The following is a 27,518-nucleotide window of genomic DNA, read 5'->3' as shown; positions in this document are numbered from 1 at the left end:
AGCAAAAAAATAAATAAATAAAAAAAATGGAGATTGCCAATGCTAGGTGTGAGGTCTACTTAATTTGGATATATGCATCTGATAAAGGTCAGCTAAACACCCATCTGACCAACAACTTTCTTGGCTCTGCATACACATGCACGCTATGCTGAGCTTGCATGTTTTGTAAATGAGAAGAGAGGAGTGACCTCTAGTGGAGGTGTAGTTGTTCTGGGTCCAAAAGGATTGACTGATGATATCAATCGTCTGTGTAGGGGAAGAGTCAGATGTCCCCCATACATAGTAGATGGTCTTCTGGTCTACCCAAAATTGGTGAGTTCAGTTAACAATAACTCTATGGTTAGTGGCTATTATTAAGCTGAAGGATGTTTGAAAGAGTTGGAAAGCCAAATTGTTAAATTTTGTTTTAGGGCCTTCCTAGATAACAGAAGAGAGTCCATTAAGCAAGAGTAGAGAGTGGCTACAAAAGGAGACACTTCATTTCTGTGTGTTACATAAACAGTCTACGTATTGAACTTCTTGGCCACCATGTAATACTGTACATACTTAATGTTCACAGATTAGAGCTGATCAATGAGGATTTTATGTCCCCAATAAACAGTAGATGAAAGTTGTCCAAAACCACTGATTTTGGCAGAACCATCCAACCACCTGATCTCTACAGGAGCCAACTGACTGTTCTCTGACAAATGATGTCAAGGTATAGAAGGATGAGGGTTTTAAGTCCCCCATAAACAGTAGATGAAAGTTGGCGAAAAAGCACCGATTTTGGCCTAACCATCCAACCATCTGATCTCTACTGACTGTTCTCTGACAAATGATGTCAAGGGATAGAAGGATGAGGGTTTTAAGTCCCCCATAAACAGTAGATGAAAGTTGGCCAAGAACCACCGATCTTGGTAGGACCATCCAAATATCTGATGTCTACAGGGGCCTACTGACTGTTCTCTGACAAATGATGTCAAAAGATAGAAGGATTGGGCAGTTGACTTTTCAGCTTTGTCTTTTTCTTGTGCCCAATGGTGGCTTTCTCCTCTCTTGCCATTGAAAATGCATGGTTATGCCGATTGTACATGTGTGGGGGAATCGGGGGAGATAGCGGTCAGGCAAACAAATCTTGAATCAACGGTTATTCGCTGCCCAACAAGTTTCCATAATGGGATTCACTGTCATCAGCGATACCCTAAAGAATAATACCTTTTTGGATGACTTCTACCTATATTCCCTGTTAGGGGAGAATTCGAAGTGAGACCCTCACTCTGGAAGTCATGCATTTCATGAGATAATGCAGACGATCCACGGGGAAGCTCCATTATAGAAAGTGGGGCTGCTTTAATGGGACACCCTCTTTAAACCTAGCTCCTTGATGCAATTTATTACGTGATTATCAGTGTAATTTCAGATGAGCTTCTTTTTTTTTTTCTTCCTGTTCGGAAGTAATTCACATTAGTCTTTTACTAATTGGATGTCATTTGCCTCTGCAGCAATTCAGCAATATCAGCATTATGCAAGAAAAAAAATATATAAATAAATTGGGAAATCAGCATTGTACCCGTGCGCCGCTGATCACTGGTGCATTACGTTCGCATATAATTCAGGACGTGCGTTGTATAATGTATTTCTCTATTGTGACAACAGATTGGCATTGGCATCTTTGGGGAGAGTAGACTGTTCGCTAAAGGCATCTTGTTGGCCAATTGTTATTCAGTGGAGTAAATATGAATCTGCCGTTCTGGCATTGACTCCGACTACTTATACTCATAGATATTGAAATCTTATTAAGTTACACATCCCCTTATCCTGCCGTGCCCAGTCCTCATAATGAGAGCCCACAATAAGATCATGTCTTCGCTTAGCAAATAAACCGCCAGCTGCGGGTCATGCCGGCAAATAAGCAGCTTGTATGAAATATCTTCCATAAACCAATTTTGTAAGGGTTATGCATATCTGTCACTTTGGATTATATGGAAAGGAACATATTGGCACCGAGCATAGACATCCCTAATTAGATTGATGCTGCTGCAAAGTAATGAAGAAGCCTCATTGGGGGATCGGGATGTACAAGCCAAGCCGAAGACAACATCTTAAAGGAAAGCCGGGAATCTTAGAGGATGTGAACAAGTAGAAGTAAAATAACAAGGGCGATTGTTCTCTGAATTTAGCAAAAGTGATGTCTGATTCTAGATTTTGTTTAGCACTATGTTCAGAATTATCCACATTGACAGTTTAGCTACATAACTCATTATTATATCACAATGTGTTAACTGTGATTGTACCAAAACGAAAGCAAGCAGCCCAGTAAGTGACACATTGCTGGAATCAAGGTCTCTGCCCATTCATCATGCTGCGCTCTGATTAGGTGGCAAAAACCTGCTGACAGATTCCCTTTATATTTGCCAATGATGAGTGATCCTTCGGGGAGGATAGTTATAGCAAGCCAAGTGCTCCACAGAAAATGTCTTCTGACAGTAATGACCCCATTTAACATTCAAGTCTACAGTCATGGCTGAAAGTGTTGGCACCCTTGAAATTGTTCAAAAAAATGAAGTTTTGTCCCCCAGATAATTAGTGCTATTACACACATTTTGTTATACATGTGTTTATTTCCTTTATGTGTATTGGAACAACACAAAAAAGAAAAAAAAAGAAAATATAGACAAAATCCAATAATGGCCTGGATCTAAATGTTGTCCCCCTCAGCTTAATATTTGGTTGCACGCCCTTTACCCTTTGGAATAAATATCTGCAATCAGTCGCTTCCTATAACCGTCCACAGCTTCTTACTCCTCTCACCTGGAATTTTGGACTCTTCTTTATAAAATCCTCCAGGTCTCTCATATTTGAAGGAGTCTTCTCTTCTCCCAACAGAAATTTAAAGATATCTCCACAAGTGTCAATGGGATTTAGATCCAGACTCATTGCTGATTCTTTAGAACTTTCCAGCACTTTGTTTCCATCCATTTCTGGGGGTTTCTTGAAATGTATTTGGGGTTATTGTCCTGCTGGAGGATCCATGACCTAGGACACAAACACCTTTCACACTGGGCACTACATTGTGATCCAAAATCCTTTGATAATCTCCAGATTTCATGATGCTTTACACACAGTCAAGGCCCCCAGTGCCAGGGGCAGCAAAACAACCCCAAAACATCTCTGACCTCCACCATGTGTGACTGTAGGTCCTGTGTTCTTTTCTTTGTAGACCTCATTCTATTTTTGGTACACACTAAAATGATGTGCTTTACCAAAAATCTCCATCTGGTCTCATCTGTCCACAAGACACTTCCCCAGAAGAATTTTGGCTTACTTATGTACATTTTGACTAACTGCAGTTTATCTTTTTTTATGTTTCTGTGTCAGCAGTTGAGTCCTCCTGGGTTTCCTCCATAGTGATTAATTTCATTCAAATGTGGACAGACAGTTTGCTCTGACACTGATGCACTCTGAGCCTGCAGGATAGCTTGAATTTCTTTAGAACTTGATTGGGGCTAATCCACCATCCAGACTATCCTGCGTTGCAATGTTTCATCACATTTTTTTCTGCCGTCCTCATCCAGGGAGATTGGCTACAGTGCCAGGGGTTCTATCGTTCGGGATTGTGTTGCACACTGTGTCAAAGGAACACAGATGGACTTGTAACCTTGAAATGGTTTATATTTGTCAACAATTTTGGCTCTCAAGTCCTCAGACAGTTCTTTTCTTCTCTCTATGGTTAGTGTGGCCCACAAACATACAATGCAAAGATTGAGTCAACTTCTCTTTTTATCTGGTTTCATGTGTGATTTTCATATTGCCCGCACCTGTTACAAGTCACAGGTGAGTTTGAATGAAAATCACATGTTTTAAACAAAGTTGTTTACCCACAATTTAAAAAAAAAAAAAAAAAAAAAAAAAAAGTGCCAACAATATTGTCCGGCCCATTTTTGGGGTTGTGTGTGAAATGTCCAATTTCTATTTTTTTCTCAGTTATTTTTGTCTTGTTGCAATACACACAAAGGAAATAAACATGTGCATAACAAAACATGTACTTGCCAATATTATCTGGGAGAAATATATCATTTTCCTGAACAATTTCAAGGGTGCCAACACTTTCGGCCATGACTGTATCTACGCTCTTTCCTGCCCTCTGAATATGTGATTAGAAGCAGGGGCTTAGTCTCCTTTTCCAGCAGTGCTTGGCTCTGTACATCCTATTGTACCCTGGTAATGTGACCGCTGCAGCCAATCAAGGATATGATGCAATATATAGTGGTTGACTGCAGCTTTCACATTCCCATTTGGCTAGAACACAAAGAACAAGGGACTGGAAGTATATTTAGGCAACGTTCAAAGAGGAGTGTTGGGAATTGGTAAAGTAAGTTTAATTTTATTATTTATTTTAGAGTATGCTAAACATTTTTGGAAAAATATGTTCAGGGGCATCCAAACTCCTTTTTGGGGCACATACCCTAAAGGAAGTCACGTTCAAAAATGAGCACTTCTCTAAACATCCAGTTCTATAAGGAACAAGTTAAAAATGTACTAGATTAGTTTATATTCATAGCTAAAAGGGGGTAAATAAGTAGCGTTGCCCTTGGAGTTGGTGCATGAAGGGAGCTCCTTTTTGGAGCACACAACCTAAAAGGAAGCCATGTCCAAAAATTATCATGTCCCTAAACCTCCAGTTTTATATGCAACAGGTTAAACATGTACTAGATTCGTTTTTAATCGTAGCTAAAGGGGGGTAAATAAGTAGTGTTACCCTAAAGCGGGCTTTACACGCTGCGATATCGGTCCAGATATCGCCAGCGTGCGTACCCGCCCCCATCTGTTGTGCGACACGGGCAAATCGCTGCCCTTGCCGCACAACATCGCCCAGACCCGTCACACATACTTACCTGCCCGGCGACGTCGCTGTGACCAGCGAATCGCCTCCTTTCTAAGGATGTCACTGAGCGGCCGCCCAATAGCAGCGGAGGGGCGGAGCTGAGCGGGACGTAACATCCCGCCCACATCCTTCCTTCCGCATAGCAGCCGGGAGGCAGGTAAGGAGAGGTTCCTCGTTCCTGCGGTGTCACATGGAGCGATGTGTGCTGCCACAAGAACGAGGAACAACCTTGTTACTGCTGTAGTAACGATTTTTGAGAATGGACCTTCATGTCACCGATGAGCGATTTTGCACGTTTTTGCAACGATGCAAAATCGCTCATCGGTGTCACACGCAACGGCATCGCTAATGTTGTTGCATGAAGGGAGCTCTTTTTTGGAGCACACAACCTAAAGGAAGCCTTGTCCAAAAATTATCATGTCTGTTGACCTCCAGTTCTATATGCAACAGGTTAAAAATGTACTAGATTAGTTTATGATTGTAGCTAAAAGAGGGGTAAATAAGTAGCGTTACTCTAGACGTTGGTGCATGAAGGGCCCCAAGGGACCCAGGAGTTTCCATTGCAGATCCTGAAACAGTCAGCTAGTGTGGGTGAATTAAAAGTGTCAACCTATTTGGGAGCTATTTATGCCTGCCATTGTCACTTTCCTTCCCCCACACAGGAGTGAACGTCCAGAAAAGGATCCATCCGAGTCATAAACAGTCAGACTGTCGTGATTCTACGGGAGCGCAGGATTTGATGTAGCACTTGTTCACACTTCATAATTAATAGGCAAAGTATTGACAATGCTCTCAGCTATGAAACAGTTAAGGACGGCTGACAGACTGTTTTTCCCCCATCTCCCTTGAAAGCCCTTGTTAGAATAATGCCGATGACCTTGGAGCATTGACTTTGCTTTTTCCCAGTTGCTTTATATGGTGGGATCTCAGCATTTACTACATCTATAGGAACATCTAAAAAGCTGACATTACAGATGTGCACTCAGTGTCTGTACTCTGGATGCTGGAGGGAGCCGGGCTGATGGAAATGATGAGTAAAGGTCGAGATCAATATAGAATTTTCTTCTTCCTTACCCAGGATCCGTAATCTAATAATAAGCGTGAACGCAATGAAAGGGGAGTTGATGGTCCCATTTATCTTGGCTCGGTTAGCATTATTTAGCTTAGAAAGCAGCAATTATACACTGAATATATGGAATAAAGAGACTGTCTACAACATTTCAGATTCATCGACTCATCTTTGCAAAAATGCACAGAGGTGTCTGTACTGTATTATTAGATTTATTGTAATTTAAAAATGTCCATTTAATTTCACAAAACCATATGTTGCATTTACCGGGTCATATATCAGGACAATATTGTGCTCCAATTAATATTATGACAACTATGGCTAGAATAAGGTTGATGGAGTTCCCTGGTCAAAAATTGTGTCTGACATAAAAGTGTAAGGAGACTTCTAGGCCTCTGTTCTCCTACACTAATGGGAAATGTCTCTCCTTGGGGAGAGTAACATGCAAGCTTAAGGATACTTATATAACTCTGTTCTCCTGCACTTATGAGTAATGCGTCTCCTTGTAGAGAGTGACATTCCTGACATGCAAGTGTAAGGAGACTTATAGGCCTCTGTTCTCCTGCACTTATGGGCAATGTCTCTCCTTATGGAGAGTGACATGCCTGGCATGCCAGGGTAAGGAGACTTAAAGGCATCTGTTGTCCTGAACTAATGGGTAATGTCTCTTCCTGTTGTGGAGAGAGACATGTCTGACATACCAGAGTAACAAGACTTATTACCCATTAGTTCAGGAGAACAGAGGCCTATGTCTCGCCCTGTTGTGGAGAGTGACATGCCTGGCATGCCAGTGTAAGGAGACGTATAAGCGTCTGTTCTCCTGCACTTATGAGTAATGTGTCTCCTTGTAGAGAGTGACATTGCCGACATACCAGAGTTCGGAAACTTATAGGCCTCTGTTCTCCTGAACAAATGGGTAATGTCTCTCCTCGTGCAGAGTGACATGCCTGACATGCCAGTGTAAGGAGACTTATAGGCCTCTGTTCTCCTGCACTCATCGGTAATGTCTCTCTCTGTTGTGGAGAGAGATATGCCCTACATGCCAGTGTAAGGAGACTTATAGGCCTCTGTTCTCTTGAACAAATGGGTAATGTCTCTCCCTGTTGTGGAGAGAGACATGCCCTACATGCCAGTGTAAGGAGACTTATAGGCCTCTGTTCTCCTGAACTAATGAGTAATGTCTATATTTTTGGAGAGTGCTATGCCTGAAATGTCTGTAAAAGGAGACTTATAGGCCATGTATATTTATTTCACAAAGGAGCATTGCATGGCCTATAAGTCTCCTTACACTGGAATTTCCAGCATGTCACTCTCCACAAGGAGAGATGTTACCCCTTAGACCACAGTCAAATGCCTCTCATACAGACAAAGCATCTCTTGTTTTGCACTGAAGCATGTATCTGCAGACAGAGATTCTGGTTTGGCATTTATCCTAAAGCGGGCTTTACACGCTGCGACATCGCTAGTTGATGCTAGCGATGGCGAGCGTGATAGCACCCGCGCCTATCGTTCTGCCGATATTTTGTAATCGCTGCCGCAGCGAAAATTATCGCTGCCGCAGCGTCACATGCACTTACCTGGTCGTCGTCGTCGCTGTGACTGCCGAACAATCCCTCCCTCAAGGGGGAGAGACGTTCGGCATCACAGCAACGTCACAGCGACGTCACTAAGCGGCCGGCCAATCAAAGCGGAGGGGCGGAGATGAGCGGGACGAACATCCCGCCCACCTCCTTCCTTCCTCATTGCTGGCGTGTGGCAGGTAAGGAGAGGTTCCTCGTTCTTGCGGCGTCACACGTAGCGATGCACAGCAGCGATATTTGAGAATGGACCCCCATGTCAACGAGGAGCAATTTTGGACGTTTTTGCAACGATCCAAAATCGCTCCTAGGAGTCACACACAACGAGATCGCTACAGCGGCCGGATGTGTGTAACAAAATCCGTGACCCCAACGAGATCGCTGTAGCGATCTCGTAGCGTGTAAAGCCCGATTAAGTCACGTGGTATGCCTCGTTAAAGGGTCGATATTCACTTTTAGGATGGCCACTTCCAGTAGGTGGCACTAGAGTTCAAGTTCTCTTACTCTCTGAAGAGGCAATTTTCATCCCGAACTAATAGGTCATTATGTGAGCGATCATATGAAGGATGTTGTGTTGCATGGACCATGGACTTAATACAGTCAATTTAGCAGGACAACATACTTATGGACTAAAGTATGAGAATTACTATCTGGAAAAGATCTTCAATTTGATAATTGAGGTGATGAGGACCATATATTGGATTCATGAAATGACCATGTATGGACTATTTTTCTCTCCTGCCTCGAATACTTCCATCTCTAAGTAGATTGAAAAATTAAATAATGTAGGATACCTCGTTCTTGTCTGGTTACTCCTATGTTTCTACAAGTGTCATTCAACGGTCTCGAATAAAATTGTGGCAACCTGAGCCAAGCGAAAATTAATTTTAATTAGTCTTGTTCACCACGGAGTCGGAATGACTTTTAGCCAAAACACCTCTCAAATATTTCAAGGTTAAAAAAAAAAATACAGTCTGCGAAAGAGAAAGAGGAGAAGCCAAACGAAATTCATGAAGCTTTTATAGACATTCAGCCTTGAATCTGTCACCAACAATGCACATACACTTTTGAAGCAGCAATTTCATTTATTTTAAGGCTCACTTAGTTTCCAGGACTGCCTTTTCCAATTCATATCACCACCGCAGCGGAAAAAGAGAGCATTGTACTCTATTAGGCAGTATATTCTGCAGTGCCAACGCGTAAGGATGGGGGTAATGTGACTTTTTATGAAAGCTTTTATAATGTGCTTGAGAGGGCCGTGATAAAAATGTCCTACACAAAGAGAACCTTATTAGACGCGACGTCCAAATTGTTATTCTTCTAGACAAATACGCAGTCATCTTCTCTAAGATTCTTAGCAATTTTTTTTATTCTTTTATGTGAACAAAGAAGGCCTTAAAATTGATTTTATTTCAACAGATTTTTTATTTAAAATTGAACTAAAAATTTGTTTTAGTAGTTTGTGATGTTCTACAAAAACATAGAAGTCCAAAGCTATCAGAGGGGTCTATGAGCTTATACCCCCATTGGTTCTTATATGAAGCAATGGAGGTATAATGTTAGGTGCATTAGCTATTTCACGGGTGACAGACAGTCATGTGGTTTCTGGCCATTATTATTATTATTATTATTATTTATTTATAGAGCACCATTAATTCCATGGTGCTGTACATGAGAAGGGGGTTACATACAAAATACGTATACAAGTTACAGTAGACAGACTAGTACAGAGGGAAGAGGGCCCTACCCTTGCGGGCTTACATTCTATAGGATTATGGGGAGGAGACAATAGGTGGGGTGTAGGTCAGGCGGCGGCTCCGCACGGTGGTCGGGCGGCAGCTCCGCACGGTGGTCGGGCGGCAGCTCCGCACGGTGGTCGGGCGGCAGCTCCGCACGGTGGTCGGGCGGCAGCGAGTTCATTGTAGATTGTAGGCATTTCTGAACAGATGAGTTTTCAGGTTCCGTTTGAAGTTTGCAAGGGTAGGGGATAGTCTGACGTGTTGAGGCAGCGAGTTCCAGGAGACTGGGGATGCTCGGGAGAAGTCTTGGAGTCGGTTGCGTGAGGAGCGAATGAGAGAGGAGGAGAGGAGGAGATCTTGGGAGGACCGGAGGTGACGTGTTGGAGTGTAGTGGGAGAGTAGTTCGGAGATGTACGGAGGGGAAAGATTATGCACAGCTTTGTAGGTCAGTGTTAGAAGTTTGAATTGGATACGGTGGAAGATTGGAAGCCAGTGGAGGGACATGCAGAGGGGAGAAGCGGGGTGGTATTGAGGAGAGAGGTGGATAAGTCGGGCAGCAGAGTTAAGGATGGACTGGAGAGGGGCGAGCGTGTTGGCAGGGAGGCCACAGAGGAGGATGTTACAGTAGTCGAGGCGGGAGATTATGAGGGCATGCACTAGCATTTTAGTAGATTGCAAATTGAGGAAAGGGCGGATTCTGGAAATATTTTTGAGTTGAAGACGGCAGGAGGTGGTGAGGGACTGGATGTGTGGTATGAAGGATAAGGCAGAGTCAAAGGTCACTCCGAGGCAGCGAACTTTGGGTACTGGCGAGAGCGTGGTGTTATTTATTGTAATAGATAGATCAGGTGGAGAGTGTAGGTGAGACGGAGGAAAGATGATTAGTTCAGTTTTGGCCACATTGAGCTTTAGGAAGCGAGAGGAGAAGAAGGAGGATATAGCAGATAGACATTTCGGGATTTTGGACAGCAGAGATGTGGCATCTGGGCCAGAGAGGTAGATCTGGGTGTCGTCGGCATATAGGTGGTATTGGAAGCCATGGGACTTTATGAGTTGTCCTAGGCCAAATGTGTAGATAGAGAAAAGTAGGGGTCCTAGGACAGAGCCTTGAGGGACGCCAACAGAGAGATGGTGGGATGAAGAGGTTGTGTGAGAGTGGGAGACACTGAAAGTGCGATTTGAGAGGTATGAAGAGATCCAAGAGAGGGCAAGATCTCTGACACCAAGGGAAGAGAGGGTCTGTAATAGGAGGGAGTGGTCAACGGTATCGAAGGCTGAGGACAGGTCTAGGAGTAGGAGTATAGAGAAGTGCTTGTTCGCTTTGGCAGTAAGCAAGTCATTTGTGATTTTAGTCAGGGCAGTTTCGGTAGAGTGATGTGGACGGAAGCCGGACTGTAGGTTGTCAAAGAGAGCGTTAGAGGAGAGGTGGGAGGAAAGTTCAGCATGGACATGCTGTTCCAGGAGTTTTGAGGCAAGTGGGAGTAGTGATATGGGGCGATAGCTGGTAGTAGAGGTTGGATCGAGGGAAGGTTTCTTTAGGATAGGTGTGACTGTTGCATGTTTAAAGGCAGAGGGGAAGGTTCCAGTCGTTAAAGATAGGTTGAAGAGGTGGGTTAAGGCTGGAGTAAGGATGGTGGCCATAGAAGATCACAGCGTCTGGATGCGCAGAATGCTCCCTGACTTTCCATTGTTCCTGCTGTCAGTATGCATTGGTATAGGTAGCTTTCCTGCTGGATTCATCTCTTCCCCTTTTGGACCCAGCAGGAGCTCACCTTCCACCCAGCTGCTGACATCAGCATTCTCCTGGTGCTTATTTAACACCTTCCTTCCTTTGGACTGATGCTGGTGATATTCTTCAGTTTATCAAAGCCCTAGGGGCAAGCAAGTGGGTTGTACTCATCTGTGGTGTCATTGCAGAAAGCTCTGCTGAACTTCTACCTGAGTAATCTGTAGATAAGTAGTTCAAGTATTTTCCCCCTGTGTGTCCTCCTGTCGTCTATAGTATTTAGTGGGGTCTACAAATTCACTATTTAGGGCCCAGCCCTAGTTAAATCTAGGGTGAGGTATCCGGCTTTTTTGCATATGTGCAGAACCTATCTTGGGTGGTGAGGGGACTCCAGTGACCAGTAGTAGGTTTGGTCAGGGGTCACCATCTTCTCTTTCCCTAAACAAAGGGTTTCCATTCCCTTCCCTTTTGCCGTGCGCTTTTTACTTCCCCGTACCTAGCGTGACATGTGTGTGACAAGATTCTTCTTCCAACCTCTCATATTTCACTGTTTAAGGATCCAACCTATAATTTAAGGGGATGTCCACTACTTTAACATTGATGGCCTATCCTTAGGATAGGTCATCAATGTTTGATCGGCTGGGGTCCGACACCAAGCAAACCCACTGATCAGCTGTTCTTGGTGCTGGCGGCGGAAGGTGTCTGGAATTGCTCAGTTCTGGAGCTGCGTCGTCAACTGATCGCGGCCAGGTTCTGCACACCCGGCTCCTATTGATTTGAAAGGGAGGCGGAAGTGCAGTACACAGCTGCTATGAAAAGACAGGGCAACTCCAAAACTGAGCATTTCCAGGCTGATGGCACCAAGAACAACCGATTGGCAGGTGTGTCGGGTGTCGGACCATGCCCGATCCGACATTGATGATCTAACCTAAGGATAGGCCATCAATGTAAAAGTGGTGGCCAACCTCTTTAACCACTTTGCATGTGGCAAAGGCTTACACAATTATAGATGGTATCCCTCTGGTTTCTGTTTATGTACCCAAAGGAACCATGTGTTTTTTGTTTCATGCATTAAAGGATACGGAATAGCGTGGTTTTAACATATTAAGATGGTGGTATGGCTGTATCGGCACTAATTCACCAACAAAATATTTTTTTGTGAATCATGATGCACCATCATGAAAAACCTAGTGTAGAAGTCAAATGAAAATCAGATTGGAAGTGCACTGGGGGTGGACTACTTTCTAGTGCATTGACACGCCCCAGTGCACTTCCAGCAATATTGGCATATGACTTGTGTGTGAATTTGTTATGACTGGCACATCAAATCTCTTCAAAAAGGTATCATATTTTATTGGGGGGACAAGTGCCTACATAGCTGCTGCTATATCTGTGCTGACAGGTTCCCTTTAAAATTAATTAATAAGAGAATTGTGAGGAGCTGGCCATGAACTAATAACTACTGGACTTTATCCAGCACTGAGCATTGGTTACGTCGATCCCGTTGCCTTTTTTATTAGAAATGTGCTTGCTTGTCAGTTTAAGGTCACTTGTCTGTACACAATTAGAAGGGGAAGGGGTTATAACAGTGAGTCATATTAGTTGGTCTCCTGGACTCTAATGCAGTCAGGCCTCCAGTAGGATTTATTGTCCTGCATCTGGTGAGGGTTTGTGTGTCTACTGCTCCTCTCTGCAGGGGTCCTCCCTGATACAAAATCCTGCAGACTGGCCGGAGCCGGCCCTCCTTCATACATGGAGTTACATTAAACAAATGTTTAAGGGGGTGAGATGTGATCATCTCTCCTAATCTCGGGGGGTTGATCCCAAAAGATGTAGAAAAGGGAGGAGACACAAGTTTGCAGGTAATTTGTGCCATGACATGGAAGGGCGAGGATCTGTTGCTGTGGCCAGGTGTGGTGCCCATGAATGGACTATATAAATAAATTGGAGCTGGATACATGCGCTACCGCCATGATATCTGTCGTTTTGCAGAGCATAAGGACTTTGGTTGATGTTAGACAGTGTATGGAAAAATAAAAATTGTTGCATCGTGATTAATACAACCCACAACCTCAGATTTTCACAAGACTATTGTCCTTTGCCTAAAATATTGTGAAGGTACAATATGGGCCAATACCAGATTCTGGAGTATAACACTCATCCAGGCAGGTCTTATTCGATAAGTTAAGTTATTTATTGAGCCAAAATCAGGGAAAAAATCCTGAATTGTTCCAATTTTGTAAAATTTCTGTTGCCAGGCTACAGTTTGATTTAGAAAAAACAAACAAACTGTGCTTTACTCACCCTCCCTGGGGCGAGGGGAGCTCTGATGTCACGCCGACACGCTGCAGTCAATCACTGAGACCAGTGTCATTGCCTGAGCCGCTGAGCTTAGTGATTGTCTGCAGCGCTCTCGACGTGATGTCAGCCCCGCAAACAATAACAGATAGCAGAGACTTAGCACTGGACGCAGAAAGAGTGAGTAAAGCCTATTTACATTTTTAGAAGTTTACCTTTTTTATTATCTTTATATTTTATTACTATCATTTTTATATTTATTTACTTTCATATTAAAAGATAATTTTATGTGATTTACTTCCATGAACGTAGTATTTTAGGTTGACTGGCCCTTTAAGAAAGCCTGCTTAGAAAAATATAGCACGGATTTGGTGTTTAGACACCCCAGCAAGGGGAGGAATCTGTCTGGGGTTTATGATGCCTTCTCCATGGTTTGGTGTCAAATCAACTGAATGACAGGGTCTGTTATTCGGTCTGAAACGAGGCCTGTAATAACATAGTCACGTCAGTGCTTATATAAAGGAACAAGCTCCTCTATTGTGGCCCTTCAATATAACCGGTGACCCTGATTTAATGTCCGCACCCTTGATTGTGAGCTCCCTTTACATAAGGCTGGCATGGCGTGGTGCAGATCTAAAAAGGTATAGGAAAATGGTGGAGCATTATAGTCAGGGGAGACAATGAACCCTGAATAGGGCCAGATTGTCCCTCAGTTTGACAGTTTACTCAACGCTTCTCAACAACAGTCTGCTGCGCTAAAGCCGTGATGAGCTTTCACACTGTCCGATCTGCAATGGGCCTTTGTAATTTCATCTATGCTAACAATGAGATTATGTACCAACCTAGTCGGTCAGGATTTCTACTCCTTATTCGTGACATTTCGGGAAATTCAATCCAACAATATTTTATATAAGCTTAGGGTCAACTTGGCCACCAGTCGTTACTACCACAAAAGCCAGCTTACCTGGGCTACTGAATTGCAAAATTAGGTAAATTTTGGACTTTCAGAAAGACGTACGACAACTCTTTTGAAAACCATCCTGCAAGGTATGGGGAAGTACCAAGTGAATGGTGGAAGAGAAACCCTGTGTCTAGGGAGGGGGATATGGTGAACTCTGACCAAACCTACCGATGACCCCTGGGGTCCCTCGCCACTCTAGATAGGTTCTGCACCTATGCGCCAAGCAGGATACCTGACCCTGGCTGACCCTGAAATAGGCCCTAGGTAGGGAGCGGATGGGATGAGCGCTAGTCAGCCCTACTAAACTCTAAAGAAGACACAGGGAACACAAACAGGAGGAAAGTGAACCAATAATTTATCTCCAGATGACTCAGAGAGAGGAACTGCAACAACAACAAAGTTTCTCCAGATGCATACAAGTCGACTGCTCACATTGAATACTTTTTAAGGGTATTAGACCTATCACAAGCACAAAGTAAGTGGAAATGTGGGTATTTAAAAACACAAAGGGAATTGCTGAAGATTAACAGCTAAAAAGGTGAGGAAATCTGAAGGGTCCTAAAGAGAAAGGGATAAACCCCAAGCAGGGAAAAAAAGGAAAGTCAGAGAGCAGCTTGTGTAGCCAAACGCTGCGACCTTCTACAGCCGGAAACTACAGGACTCTCTGTTATGGGTGACATACCTGTGACAAAATCCATAACGTTACCTAGCTGTTACATGCGTTGAAAAACAAATCAACTCGAGGATTTGTAATTTCTGGTGCTTGTTTTTGTAGCCACACTCCACATTGAATAACAGATGGTATGTAAACCCTTTTACATGGGTGATACTGTTATTGCAAGCATTCTAAAAATCCTCTAATTTGGAAATCAGCGGCACGAGGCATTACTCTAAGGCAAACAAAGCAGGAGCACTAGTAATTCCCACACCGCCCAGGAAATGAATTCACAGTCTTCTCTCCAGGGAACACTTGTAATTACAGGGGGCTCACGCTCAGCCTATAACTTCAGGTCAGACATAGCACAATATATTACTGTTCCGTAGTAATCAAGGTGCACGTTCTCACAAGTCATAGTATCTGCTTCCCTAAATTCCTACAAGTGTCCTTATTGATATTTTCAAGAGTCCTCCCAAGGAAAGCTTCTATTTTCAGGGCTTTACCTATACTTAAGACAAGACAGTCTATAATTTTGCCAGCGACTATGGATATAAATGAATTTCTTTGTAAAGTCAACATGTCAGACGGTTGATAGCTGGAGTTCTCTAGAGAAGCAGGAAGTATTTGTTTATCATCAGTAAAGCTGCTGAGGCAAATGCTCTCTGCCTCACTGCGCATGTACCCAAAGTGGAGCACAACAGTGCATGCGCAGGATTTTGTGATAATCAGAAATATATATATATATATATATATATATATACACATACATACATATATACGTATATATATATATATATATATATATATATATATATTATATATGTATGTATATATATATATATATATATATATATATATATATATATATATACATACATATATATATATATATATATATATATATGTATGTATATATATAGATATATATATATATATATATATATATATATATATATATATATATATATATATATATATATATATATATATATATATATATATACACATACACACACACACACACACACACACAGTACAGACCAAAAGTTTGGACACACCTCATCCAAACAGTTTTCTTTATTTTCCTGACTCTGAAAATTGTAGATTCTCATTGAAGGTATCAAAACTATGAATTAACACACGTGGAATGAAATACTTCACAAAAAAGTGTGAAACAACTGAAAATATGTCTGATATTCTAGGTTCTTCAAAGTAGCCACCTTTTGCTTTGATTACTGCTTTGCACACTCTTGGCATTCTCTTGATGAGCCTCAAGAGGTAGTCACCGGAAATGGTCTTCATGTCACAGGTGCGCCCTGTCAGGTTTAATAAGTGGGATTTCTTTTCATATAAATGGGGTTGGGACCATCAGTTGTGTTGTGCAGGAGTCTGGTGGATACACAGCTGATAGTCCTACTGAATAGACTGTTAGAATTTGTATTATGGCAAGAAAAAAGCAGCTAAGTAAAGAAAAACGAGTGGCCATCAATACTTTTAAGAAATGATGGTCAGTCAGTCCGAAAAATTGGGAAAACTTTGAAAGTGTCCCCAAGTGCAGAGGCAAAAACCATCAAACGCTACAAAGAAACTGTCTCACATGAGGACCGCCACAGGAAAGGAAGACCAATAGTCACCTCTGCTGCGGAGGATAAGTTTATCCGAGTCACCAGCCTCAGAAATCGCAGGTTAACAGCAGCTCAGATTAGAGACCAGGTCAATGCCACACACAGTTCTAGCAGCAGACATATCTCTAGAACAACTGTTAAGAGGAGACTTTGTGCAGCAGGCCTTCATGGTAAAATAGTTGCTAGGAAACCACTGCTAAGGACAGGCAACAAGCAGAAAAGATTTGTTTGGGCGAAAGGACACAAGGAATGGACATTAGACCAGTGGAAATCTGTGCTTTCGTCTGATGAATCCAAATTTGAGATGTTTTGATCCAACCACCGTGTCTTTGTGCAACGCAGAAAAAGTGAACAGATGGATTCTACATGCCTGGTTCCCACCGTGAAGCATGGAGGAGGAGGTGTGATGATGTGGGGGTGCTTTGCTGGTGACACTGTTGGGGATTTTTTCAAAATTGAAGGCATACTGAACCAGCATGGCTACCACAGCATCTTTCAGCGGCATGCTATTCCATCCGGTTTGCTTTTAGTTGGACCATCATTTATTTTTCAACAGGACAATGACCTCAAACACACCTCCAGGCTGTGTAAGGGCTATTTGACTAAGAAGGAGAGTGATGGGGTGCTACGCCAGATGATCTGGCCTCCACACTCACCAGACCTGAACCTAATCGAGGTGGTTTGGGGTGAGCTGGATCGCAGAGTGAAGGCAAAAGGGCCAACAAGTGCTAAGCATCTCTGGGAACTCCTTCAAGACTGTTGGAAGACCATTTCCGCTGACTACCTCTCGAAGCTCATCAAGAAAATGACAAGAGTGTGCAAAGCAGTAATCAAAGCAAAAGGTGGCTACTTTGAAGAACCTAGAATATAAGACATATTTTCAGTTGTTTCACACTTTTTTGTGAAGTATTTCATTCCACATGTGTTAATTCATAGTTTTGATGCCTTTAATGTGAATCTACAATTTTCAGAGTCATGAAAATAAAGAAAACTCTTTGAATGAGAAAGTGTGTCCAAACTTTTGGTCTGTACTGTATATATTATACACAATTAAAACCTATTGGGGGATGTCAGTCAAGCCAAGTAGGGCAGGTTGTCAAATGTGGAGATGAACACTTAACTTGGTAGCATCCGCTTCCTTGAATTGAAAGGACCAATGAGCATGCAGGGGCATGAAACGTTTTATTTTTTAATAACAATTACTCATTTACTACAGTTACTGAACCCAGCCATTCAAGTTAGATGGTTGCCGGCCATCGTTTGGTGGACAGCCATCTCTCCCATACACATTTGGCCTAGCGCTCCTGTGGCACAGTGGGTCCATTCTTGCTCGCTGTTTCAACATCACTGGTGAACATTACAGACAGTATGGATTCAGTGTTGAGGGGTGTAGAGTCACATATGGACCAGGGCTATGTATCATGAGCTGTCGCACATCGTACATTACTTATCACTAGTGATGGGCAAGTGTGCTCACCACAGTTCGGTGTGCGATTGATCCTTGAGCATCTGAGTTTGAAAATGCTCAAGTGCCCCATTGACTTCAATTATAATTGGTACTCTAATCACGTCGGAGAAACCTAATGGACAATCGAGTAACAAGGAATGGTGAGCACGCTCGCCCATCACTATTGATCACCACTGGCCTCGATGGTCTCAGCACTCAGGGCTTGCACCCTCAATTCTGCATATTATGTCTAAAACTGTGAAAAGGCAGGGGCACATAAAACAGCTACACTCCCTAATTTTTTGGACTGTACGTTTTCTAGGTATCTTACTACAGTCACTGGTGGACACAGAAAGAAAAGGGCCCCTGTGCAAGAAGAATGTATGGGCCGCTTGCAGCCCAAGAGCTCATGCAAATACACAATCCACCTGCTTTGTAAATAGAAATGGGCCATCCTTACCACTAGGGCCCAATGGTATGTCCGCCCCTGTCTTCAGTGACATATTGGCATTGTATCTATATATTATAGGGAATACCATATAGTCACTAAAAAGTATTGCTTAAAGCACCAACCAACAAAAGGCATGTCCAACAGAATAGAGACGCGCCTGGTTATTGACCTTGCTCTCATTGCCCTCTATGTACATGTGCAAGTCAAGGATCACAGGCAGCAAGGAGAAGGTCGCCCCCTGCTGCCAGCTTTTTCGGTTAGACATAATGTAAAATCATTCTATTTTCCTCGCAATATTTAGCAATATTAATTTACACTGCCCTGAAGATGCTGCAAGATAATCCTTTCCGCCTGTTACATAACACTCTGCTCCTGAATCTCCCACTTAATTTACTGTCGCAATTACTTCGAGTTGAGCTAATTACCGGATGAAATCATTGTTTTTAAACATCGGTTAATGAATTCAGCACAGGTACCTGCGGCAGATCATTAACCAGGATTTCCTGCCGTAGATAAAAGTTCTCACCGAACTATGAGGTAGAGTGATATTAATATCAAAATGCAAAACAGCTTAAAATGAATCAGAATTATGTCACATGGAGTTTTGCACAAACATCACTGCCTGTCATGGTGGCATTGGGCTCTGTTCAGATTGCAGATTCTGACACTCTGCCCGATGGTTTCTCTGGTGTCTGGGATCAACACAGGCAGACTCAGGCATCAACCTGCTGTGTGCTGATTCATAGGCGACTAGCAAGAGTTAATCTCTGCTCGTTTGCTTCCTCCTTTAATCACATGTTGTGAGGAAACCCATCACATCTGCTCCCTTCCTATTTATGCTGGTTGAATCCTTCTACCAATGCCATCTATAGTTTATTCTATATTGGTCTGTGAGGTGTGGTGTCCCAGACTCTCTGGTGAAAGTTGTGCTCTTTGCTTGGTGCGGTTGTGGAGTTTACCGCTGTTTTTTTTGTAGCTTTCCTCCTGCTCCTCAGTTCAGGCAGCATGGTGGCTCAGTGGTTAGCACTGCAGTCTTGTAGCACTGGGGTTCTTATTTCAAATCCCTCCAAGGACATCATCTGCACATAGTTTGTATGTTCTCCCTGTGTTTGCGTGGGTTTCCTCCGAGTTCTCTGGTTTCCTCCCACACTTCAAAGACATACAGATAGGGACTCTAGCTTATGAGCCCCAGTGAGGACAGTATTGCCAATGTATGTAAAGCTCTGTGGCATTAATAGCGCTATATAAATGAATAAATATTATTGTTTTGTAGCTTTCTTACTGCTCTTATTTTCCTCCTTGTCTTTACTTTTTTGTGTGACAGAGTTTTGGTTTTGCCTTGTTTGTCTTTGTCTGTGGTTTTCAATACATTTCTGCTCCATCTCTCCCTGGGAAGAAAGGGTGAGGGAATCAGATCTTGACTGGTTTGGAGCAGGGCCAGGAAGGAAACTCAGGCATCTCGACCATCAGGAGTATACCTGAGAGTAGGGATAGCAGTCCCCCTAACTGGAGAGTCAGCTTAAGAGCCCCAGTTCTCCGCTATCCCATAGTCATCGTGATAGATTAGTTACTTAATAGCTATTTTTGATGCTGAACTCTGTAATAAAACAAAGTGAAAGGATACCATATTGGATTCTAGTAGTCACCACTAGAGGGTGCTTACTGTTTTATTATTGAGCTCAGTGTATGCAGTTAACTCCTATGCTCCCTCTAGTGGTGACTGCAGATAGCACAAATTTAGACCTATTTTGATTATGGTTGAACGTGAAGTAGAAACATTTTGTTTATTGGGAAATAAACCTGCTGGGCTTTGCATTATTATCAACATGTTAAGCGGTTTATGAACAAAGTGCTTGGGCTTGAAGTGCACCTTTAGACCTGTGACCTTCCACAATGAGCGCTCTTATGTAAAACCAGCTCACGCAACCTTGGAGCTTAATTCTGCATATATTACAAGGCAGACAGATGGGCTGCTGGGGGGGATCTGGGTTTCTCCAAGTATAGAGCAAGTAATTAAATGTATATAGAAGATACTTGAGATAAATTTGGTGCCTGCATAACACAGTCATAAAAAAACACGAGATATGAGAATATAGTCTCTGGTGTATACTAGTCAAGAGGTATTAGCATATATAAAAAGGGGTATATGTATGGTATTAATTAAACCCCCCTCCCTGCTGTGATTTATTGACCGATGTTGTTTCACTCGATGAGAATTTTGAAATATGGCTAATAAAAATGGACATTTTTATTTGTAATTAAAAAAAGCGTTAAAAAAATAAAATGAATAAAAACATGCAAAACCCTGTATGTTATATTAGGTCAGCACGTTGGCTCTGCAGAGGTTAAACAATAGTGCAATTAAAGAAGATAAAATAAAGTATTCACACCCCGGTAATAATCATTATAGATAATTGCTGCCTCCTTATTCTTTGCTTTGTCCTGTGCCCTCTCCACTTTCCTTCTTCTCATTTGCTCTGTAGCCAGAGGTTAAGCCCCGGGGCGAGGAGTGCACCGCGAGGCTGAGGTCTTATTATGTGTCCAGACAAGCGAAGGAGGCATGTGCAATACAGCAAGATGGAAGGATATTCTGGGATTTTCTCTCTTTGCTTCCATCCTTGTTATATCCATTATTTAAGGCAAGCGTCCCTGATATTCTGCCAACAGAAACTGGTCACAACTTTAAATCTTAAAGGGAACCTGTCCCAGTGCACATCCAGTCCGGTCTGTGGACACTATGAGAAGCTGAGCAGAGTGACATAAAGGTCTGATGAAAAAGATACAGTAAAAATTGAATTTTATTCATTGAAATCCCATAGTAGTCGGTCCTACTCAGTGACAGGGAAGACTGTCAATCACTGAATAGACGCTCAACTGATTAGATGCTGAAATCAAGGCTGAGCGTGTCATCTAGGTGGTTAGACAGACAAATTATTTCATGGGTTGTCAAAAAATATAAAAACTGTGCACACTTGGAATTACCGCCTTGTCCAGAAGAGTTGATGTCATACCCATCAGTCACCTGAGTGCTGAGTACATGGGTCTGTATCAGGGTCAGAGGTTAACCAAGACGTCATCTCATCCTTTTCAGTCACCTGACCGCCACAGATTACTAGTAGCCTCATCAGTCAGGTGGGCCCTGGCTGCTAGAGTATCCATCCCTCCTTCTATCCATCTACCCATCAATATATCTATCCATCCCTCTTTTCATCTATCCATCTATGTATCCATCCCTCCTTTCATATAGCCATCCCTCCATCCATCTATTCAACCCTCTATCTATCCTCCCTTTCATCAATCTATCCATCGCTCCTTTTATCCATCCCTCCTTCCCTCCATCCCTCCCTCCATCCATCCTTTCATATATCCATCCATCCCTCCTTTGATATAGCCATCCCTCCATCCATCCCTCCTTTCATTATCCATCGCTCCATCTATCTATCCATCGCTCCATCTATCTATCCATCCCTCCATCCTCCATCTATCCATCCCTCCATCCATCCATCCCTCCCTCCATCCATCCCTTCATATATCCATCCATTCTTTTATCAATCTACACATTTATCGATCTATCTATCTAACCCTCCATCTATCTATCCATCTATCTATCCATCTATCTATCCATTTATCTATCCATCCATCCCTCCCTCCCTCCATCTATCTACCTATCTATCTATCCATCCTGTTTTTCATCACTTCAGATTCGGTTCACAGAATACTTTTAGTGACTATAGCAAGTGAAAAATAATTGGCTACTTAGATGTAAGTGTAAAAGAAAATGATTCCCAAGTACATGTAAATCAGATGGCGGTGGAATACTTCCTTTGACGGCGGCTGCATAAGCTTCATTCTTTAATATACACTTGAGAGTTTCTGCTCATTCATTTTCCTGACCACATGCGGTAATGCAGATCCAACATCCCTTTTTCCTTCCAGATTATAAAGTCTTTTTACAACATATAGAATTCAGCACTTAAGCTCCAGGCGACTTCTGAAGATGAGATTGCAGGCTATGTTTGACCTTACAAATTACAATTTCTACGATGATTAATTCTATAAAACAGCGTGTTAAAGACGGACTATGGGAATGCACTACGATGTTGTAATTCACATTTGACTAATAAAAAGTGTAAAGACCTTGTAACAGAAAGTCCATTTTCCACCCACTCATGGGAATGTTTTCTAATGCAATCTGGTCATGTTACCCTTAAAGGGAATCAGTCAGCAGGTTTTTGCTATATAAGCTGAAGACAGCATGCTGTAGGGGTTAATGCAGAGAATTCAGGGATGCTTGTCTTGTTAAGATCCGATCTGTTATTTATTTGCTATGTTTGTTTAACTAGTAGGGCTTCTTATTACTAGGACTACAATGTCATGCGTACAGCAGTCCGGCATGCCCCCTCCTCTGATTGACATCTCACTGTGTATGTACAATCTCTATACAGAGCCTGGTGTGTGTGGGGCCAGCTCTTTCAGCTCTGCTACATTGCTAAATCTAAATATTCTGATTGTGTCAGAATGGTCACAACCAGTAATCTAAGTGATACATTATTGGATTCAGGATCTCTTTGCCTACAACATACTGCTCTCAGATGAAGTAGCAAAAACCTGCTGACAGATTCCCTTTAAAGGAGAGGTCTTATTTAGAAAATACTTTTTTTTTTTTTTTTTTAAATATCCTATTTCAAAATACTGAATAAAAGTCCTTAAGTCAGGGCCACTTTTTGTGCACTTATGGACCCAGCATGACAAGGGACAACCCATTGATTCATTGCACCCGCGGAGGAGCTGTGAGGAATTAAATACTTTCTGCAGATTCCTCCATAGGTTACAGCTATACTTGTGATCCACCTATCTTTAGGGAACCCTTCTACTGAAAGCAGACCATCCTTTAATGATGTAGGATCAATTCTATGAGTTGAACAAGAGTGCAACCTATCACTATCCTCACAAAATAAGACATTTTAGGAGTATGCCTGTACAAAACTATAGGCTACGTGCTTAAGTATATTACTTTCTCCTTTCTAAAACATTGTGGTTGATCTCTTTTTTTTTTTTCAGGTTAAAGTTATGCTTAGAATCTGTCCTTCTCAAGGAAGTCATGACACATCGGAGTCCATGTCCTTTTTAAAAGTTGACCCACGGAAAAAACAGGTCACTCTATATGATCCGTCAACTTGTGGTTACTCCATTTCTGGCCACAGAAGAGCCGTTGCTGTTGCTCCAAAGATGTTTGCCTTCGATTCTGTGTTCCCTCAAGACTCTTCTCAGGTAGGTCAAGGCCATCTGCACATTAGAGGATAGAATAGTTTGCTCCTGGTATGGTCTGGCTTGTTTTGATGGTATCTGGACAAATCTTGTAAATCTGACTATTAAGCAGTTACCCTGGGATTATGAAGGTTGCATATTAAACAAAAATAAGCCCTACTTTGGGTCATACCACTTAAATATTTTGTGTAGCCCATCATTCTTCATGGTGAGGACAGGAAGATGACTTTAAGATGACCAGTCTTCTTCCTCACTTTGTGGGAGAAGCTTTTACGACTTTTATTTATCGCCACATTCTTCATGGCTAAAGATGACCATATACATGAGAAAGCTGTTGGCCAAACATTCATTAGATATCTATCCCTCCTTATGGCTTGGCCAAGAACCTATTTTTTTCAACACAGAGAGGAAAAGCCACTGCTAAACACCTTAGTCAATGGCTTAAAGTTATATGTACAAAAAAAGATTGTGTATTAACAATTCCAACTGCCTGATCCATCTCTGCCCCACATTATCTGCTGTGGATTGAATCAGAAGGCCCCCCATACACCTAATATGTGCCATTCTCATCGAAAATTGTGGATTTGGCCAATCTTCATCTAATATGTATTGGGGCCTTAAGTTTGGGTAGAAATGGAGCCCTTCACTCTTAATTTGATTCATTATGTTATACTATTATATTGAAGAATTATTGAAAAGATGCCTTCATCATACCTGTTATGAAAATCACAATAGATGGCTCAGGTACATGATAGTAACACGGTACTAATAGGGCAGTGTACATTTTTTGATCTTCCCCTAGGCTGAAGTTTGTTCCGGGACTGTTGCAGAAGTGATCCAGTCTGTCGTGAATGGTGCAGATGGGTGCATATTTTGCTTTGGTCATGTCAAGCTTGGTAAGCTCCCAGATTTGTTACAGTTAATTATATGTCAGGCTGTTAATTACATGCTGTCGGTATCTGGTTCAGCAAACATAGTGAATACAAATAGGGTATAGCTTTTAATTAGTCACAAAACTTGCCTCAATTAATTTCTTCTCCAATGTTACGAAATCAATTGGAAATTGTCAAAATTCCTAAACATTGTAGATCACTGTATTAACATTACATTATAGCCCCGTCATGTACTCGTATCACTATATTCATAGCGAATGAAAAGACAAATTGTTGCTTCTCAAAAAGCTGAAATAGATTCTTGGAAAGAAAATGATTCCAGATTTTCTTGGAATTGGCGGTGGTATTTATAGCTTTGCAGATGGAGATTTGTATGACAATGAATGGCTGACTCTACATCGAGATGACTCCATTGTCATCTAATGGCGCCTTCTCTTTTAGGTAAGACTTATACGATGATTGGCAAAGATGCTTCTACACAAAGCCTCGGCATTATACCCTGCGCAATCTCCTGGCTTTTCAAACTAATCAACGAGAGGAGAGAAAAGACTGGAACTCGCTTCTCGATCCGGGTATCTGCTGTCGAAATCTATGGCAAAGATGAAAACCTAAAGGATTTATTAGCAGAAGTAGCCACTGGTAGCCTTCAGGACGGACAGTCCCCTGGGGTGTATCTCCGAGAAGATCCAATATGTGGAACTCAGGTATAATAACCTTCCATGGATTATTTATTTATACATTTTATTTCCAAATCTCCGACTTTGTTTCAAATCTCTTTCTTTTCAGCCATTATAGATCTGATGAATCCCTCTCTTGCCTAAAAGCCAGAATCCCTTGTCCCTAGCCATCCATATTTGTTTTTCTGATTGCCCGAGAGAGTTCAGCAGTTGAGAAAGAAAGCTCACCCTCATCCTAATTAAGTGATTTTTTTTCTCTGTGTTTTCAGCTTCAAAACCAGAGTGAGCTCAGAGCCCCGACGGCAGAAAAAGCTGCTCACTTCCTTGATGCTGCCATTGCTGCAAGAAGTACCAATAAGGTGGATTGTGAGGAAGAAGACAGGAGGAACTCGCACATGCTTTTCACCCTTCATATATACCAGTATCGTATGGAAAAAAGTGGAAAAGGAGGAAGTACGTATATAAGGAACATGAATCAATTCCTGAGCTCTTGGATCTCAAAAGGTTCTAGTACTGTTAATAATCCAATATCCAAAGTTGACCCAATGAGTCGTAGTAATGATTGAATACTAAAATATTCGAGTTCTGGATATTCGTACTATTTCAGTATTTGTCGCGAATAACGAACATAATGCAAGTCAATGGGAACCCAAGCATTTTTCTGGTAAATCTTCAAGAAAAGTGCTCGGATTCCCCATTGACTTTCATTATCTTCGTTGTTTGTGAAGAATACTAGAATACTACTAGGTACCGTGTTTTTCCAAAAATAAGACACTGTCTTATACCTTTTTTTGCCTCCCCTCAAAAAAAATCACTAGGGCTTATTTTCGGGGTAGGTCATATTTTTTGGGAAACATGGTTGGGGGTAAGTTTACCCCCACAGAAAAAAACAGACCCCCAGTCTCCCAGGAGACTCATACTTACCAGACCCAGAATGTCTCTGTGGCTTCTAGGTCCCCCTGCGATCCTCGATGGGCGCTCCCAGCAGGTATGGTGCTCCTCTGCTTCTGGCTGACACACTCACACATCAGATCACACACACTCACCAGATCCAGTGATACCAATTGCTTCCGACCGGCAGGGGAAGATGGGACACAGTACAGTGGAAAGTATGGAGGACTCGGCAGTGGAGCCGCACTGCATCCCAGGATTGTCTGTCAGCCAGAAGCAATTGGTATCGCTGAATGTGGTGAGTGTGTGTGATCTGATGTGTGTGTGCGCGCGATCTGATGTGTGTGTGCGCGATCTGATGTGTGAGTGTGTGACCTGATGTGTGTGGGTGTGCGATCTGATGTTTGTGTGTGTGATCTGATGTGTGTGCGATCTGATGCGTGTGGGTGAGCGATCTGATGCGTGTGGGTGTACGATCTGATGCGTGTGAGTGTGCGATCTTCTACAGGTCCTCCCGTTTGGCGAGTATGATCGTGGGGTCTTCTCTCTTTCTTCTCTCTTTTGGGCGTGTCCGCTGTCTGAAGTGTCGTGTTGTATCTTTAACTTTTTTAGCTGCATGGACACTTCATTATTTAACCGCGACTAGGGCTTATATTTAAGCCTTGCTCTGAAAAGGCCGAAAATTCCTACTAGGGCTTATTTTTGGGGGAGGGCTTATTTTTAGAAAAACACGGTATTTGGTACGAATATCCCGAACCCGAATATTTTAGTATTTGCTCATCACTAATGAGTAGTAATTTTTATCTTGGAAAAAAAAGGGTTGTCCAAAATTAGAAAACTTAGGCTCCACACTAGAAATGAGCATAGAGATTTGCAGGACCCTGGTCTAGTGGTCACGTCAGTAGCCCGAAGCTTCTAATAAGAAGCTCTGTGTATCTCCTCCGACCTGCCAAAATCCCAGGTGCCTCTTCTGATTTGTAGGCTCTGTGCAACTTCACTTTTGTGGCATAACACAAGCATGGCGTCATGCCTGGCTTAATAATCAGAAGAGATACCAAAGAAGACTAAGGTAGGAAGCCACAGACTGATGTGGCCACCCGACAAATCTTCTGCCAACCCTTTGCTAATCCATACACCACGACTTTTCAATAGTTGAGTTTGGCAATTGCAACTTTGTATTATTGAAGTGCATAGGGCTGAGGGATAACCTGTGGAAGGGTGTGGTGTTTGGATTTTTTTCTTTTAGTTGTTGTTTTTTGTTTAAATTTTTGTATTTTCGATTGATCATAATTCAACCCGATCCAGAGTCGGTCTCAGCATTGTTTTGGTCGTCCTGAAAAAACTTAATTGACCTTTGTATCACAATGGCGA

General features: G+C 42.3%; 1 protein-coding gene across 3 annotated transcripts in view; it reads left to right on the top strand.

The window, feature by feature from the left end:
• The window catches only part of KIF26A (kinesin family member 26A), a 214,439-nt gene that overhangs the window by 165,461 nt on the left and 21,460 nt on the right, over positions 1 to 27,518 (top strand). For all 3 annotated transcript variants that reach the window (XM_075329916.1, XM_075329914.1, XM_075329915.1), the window contains exons 6-9: positions 23,480 to 23,689; positions 24,489 to 24,582; positions 25,021 to 25,283; positions 25,526 to 25,709. In XM_075329916.1, coding sequence (XP_075186031.1) covers positions 23,480 to 23,689; positions 24,489 to 24,582; positions 25,021 to 25,283; positions 25,526 to 25,709 — 751 coding nt within the window. The remainder of the gene's footprint in view (positions 1 to 23,479; positions 23,690 to 24,488; positions 24,583 to 25,020; positions 25,284 to 25,525; positions 25,710 to 27,518) is intronic.

The sequence above is a fragment of the Anomaloglossus baeobatrachus genome, chromosome 12 (assembly GCF_048569485.1).
Source record: "Anomaloglossus baeobatrachus isolate aAnoBae1 chromosome 12, aAnoBae1.hap1, whole genome shotgun sequence".
NCBI lineage: Eukaryota > Metazoa > Chordata > Amphibia > Anura > Aromobatidae > Anomaloglossus > Anomaloglossus baeobatrachus.
This window is presented reverse-complemented; position numbering and strand designations above follow the sequence as displayed.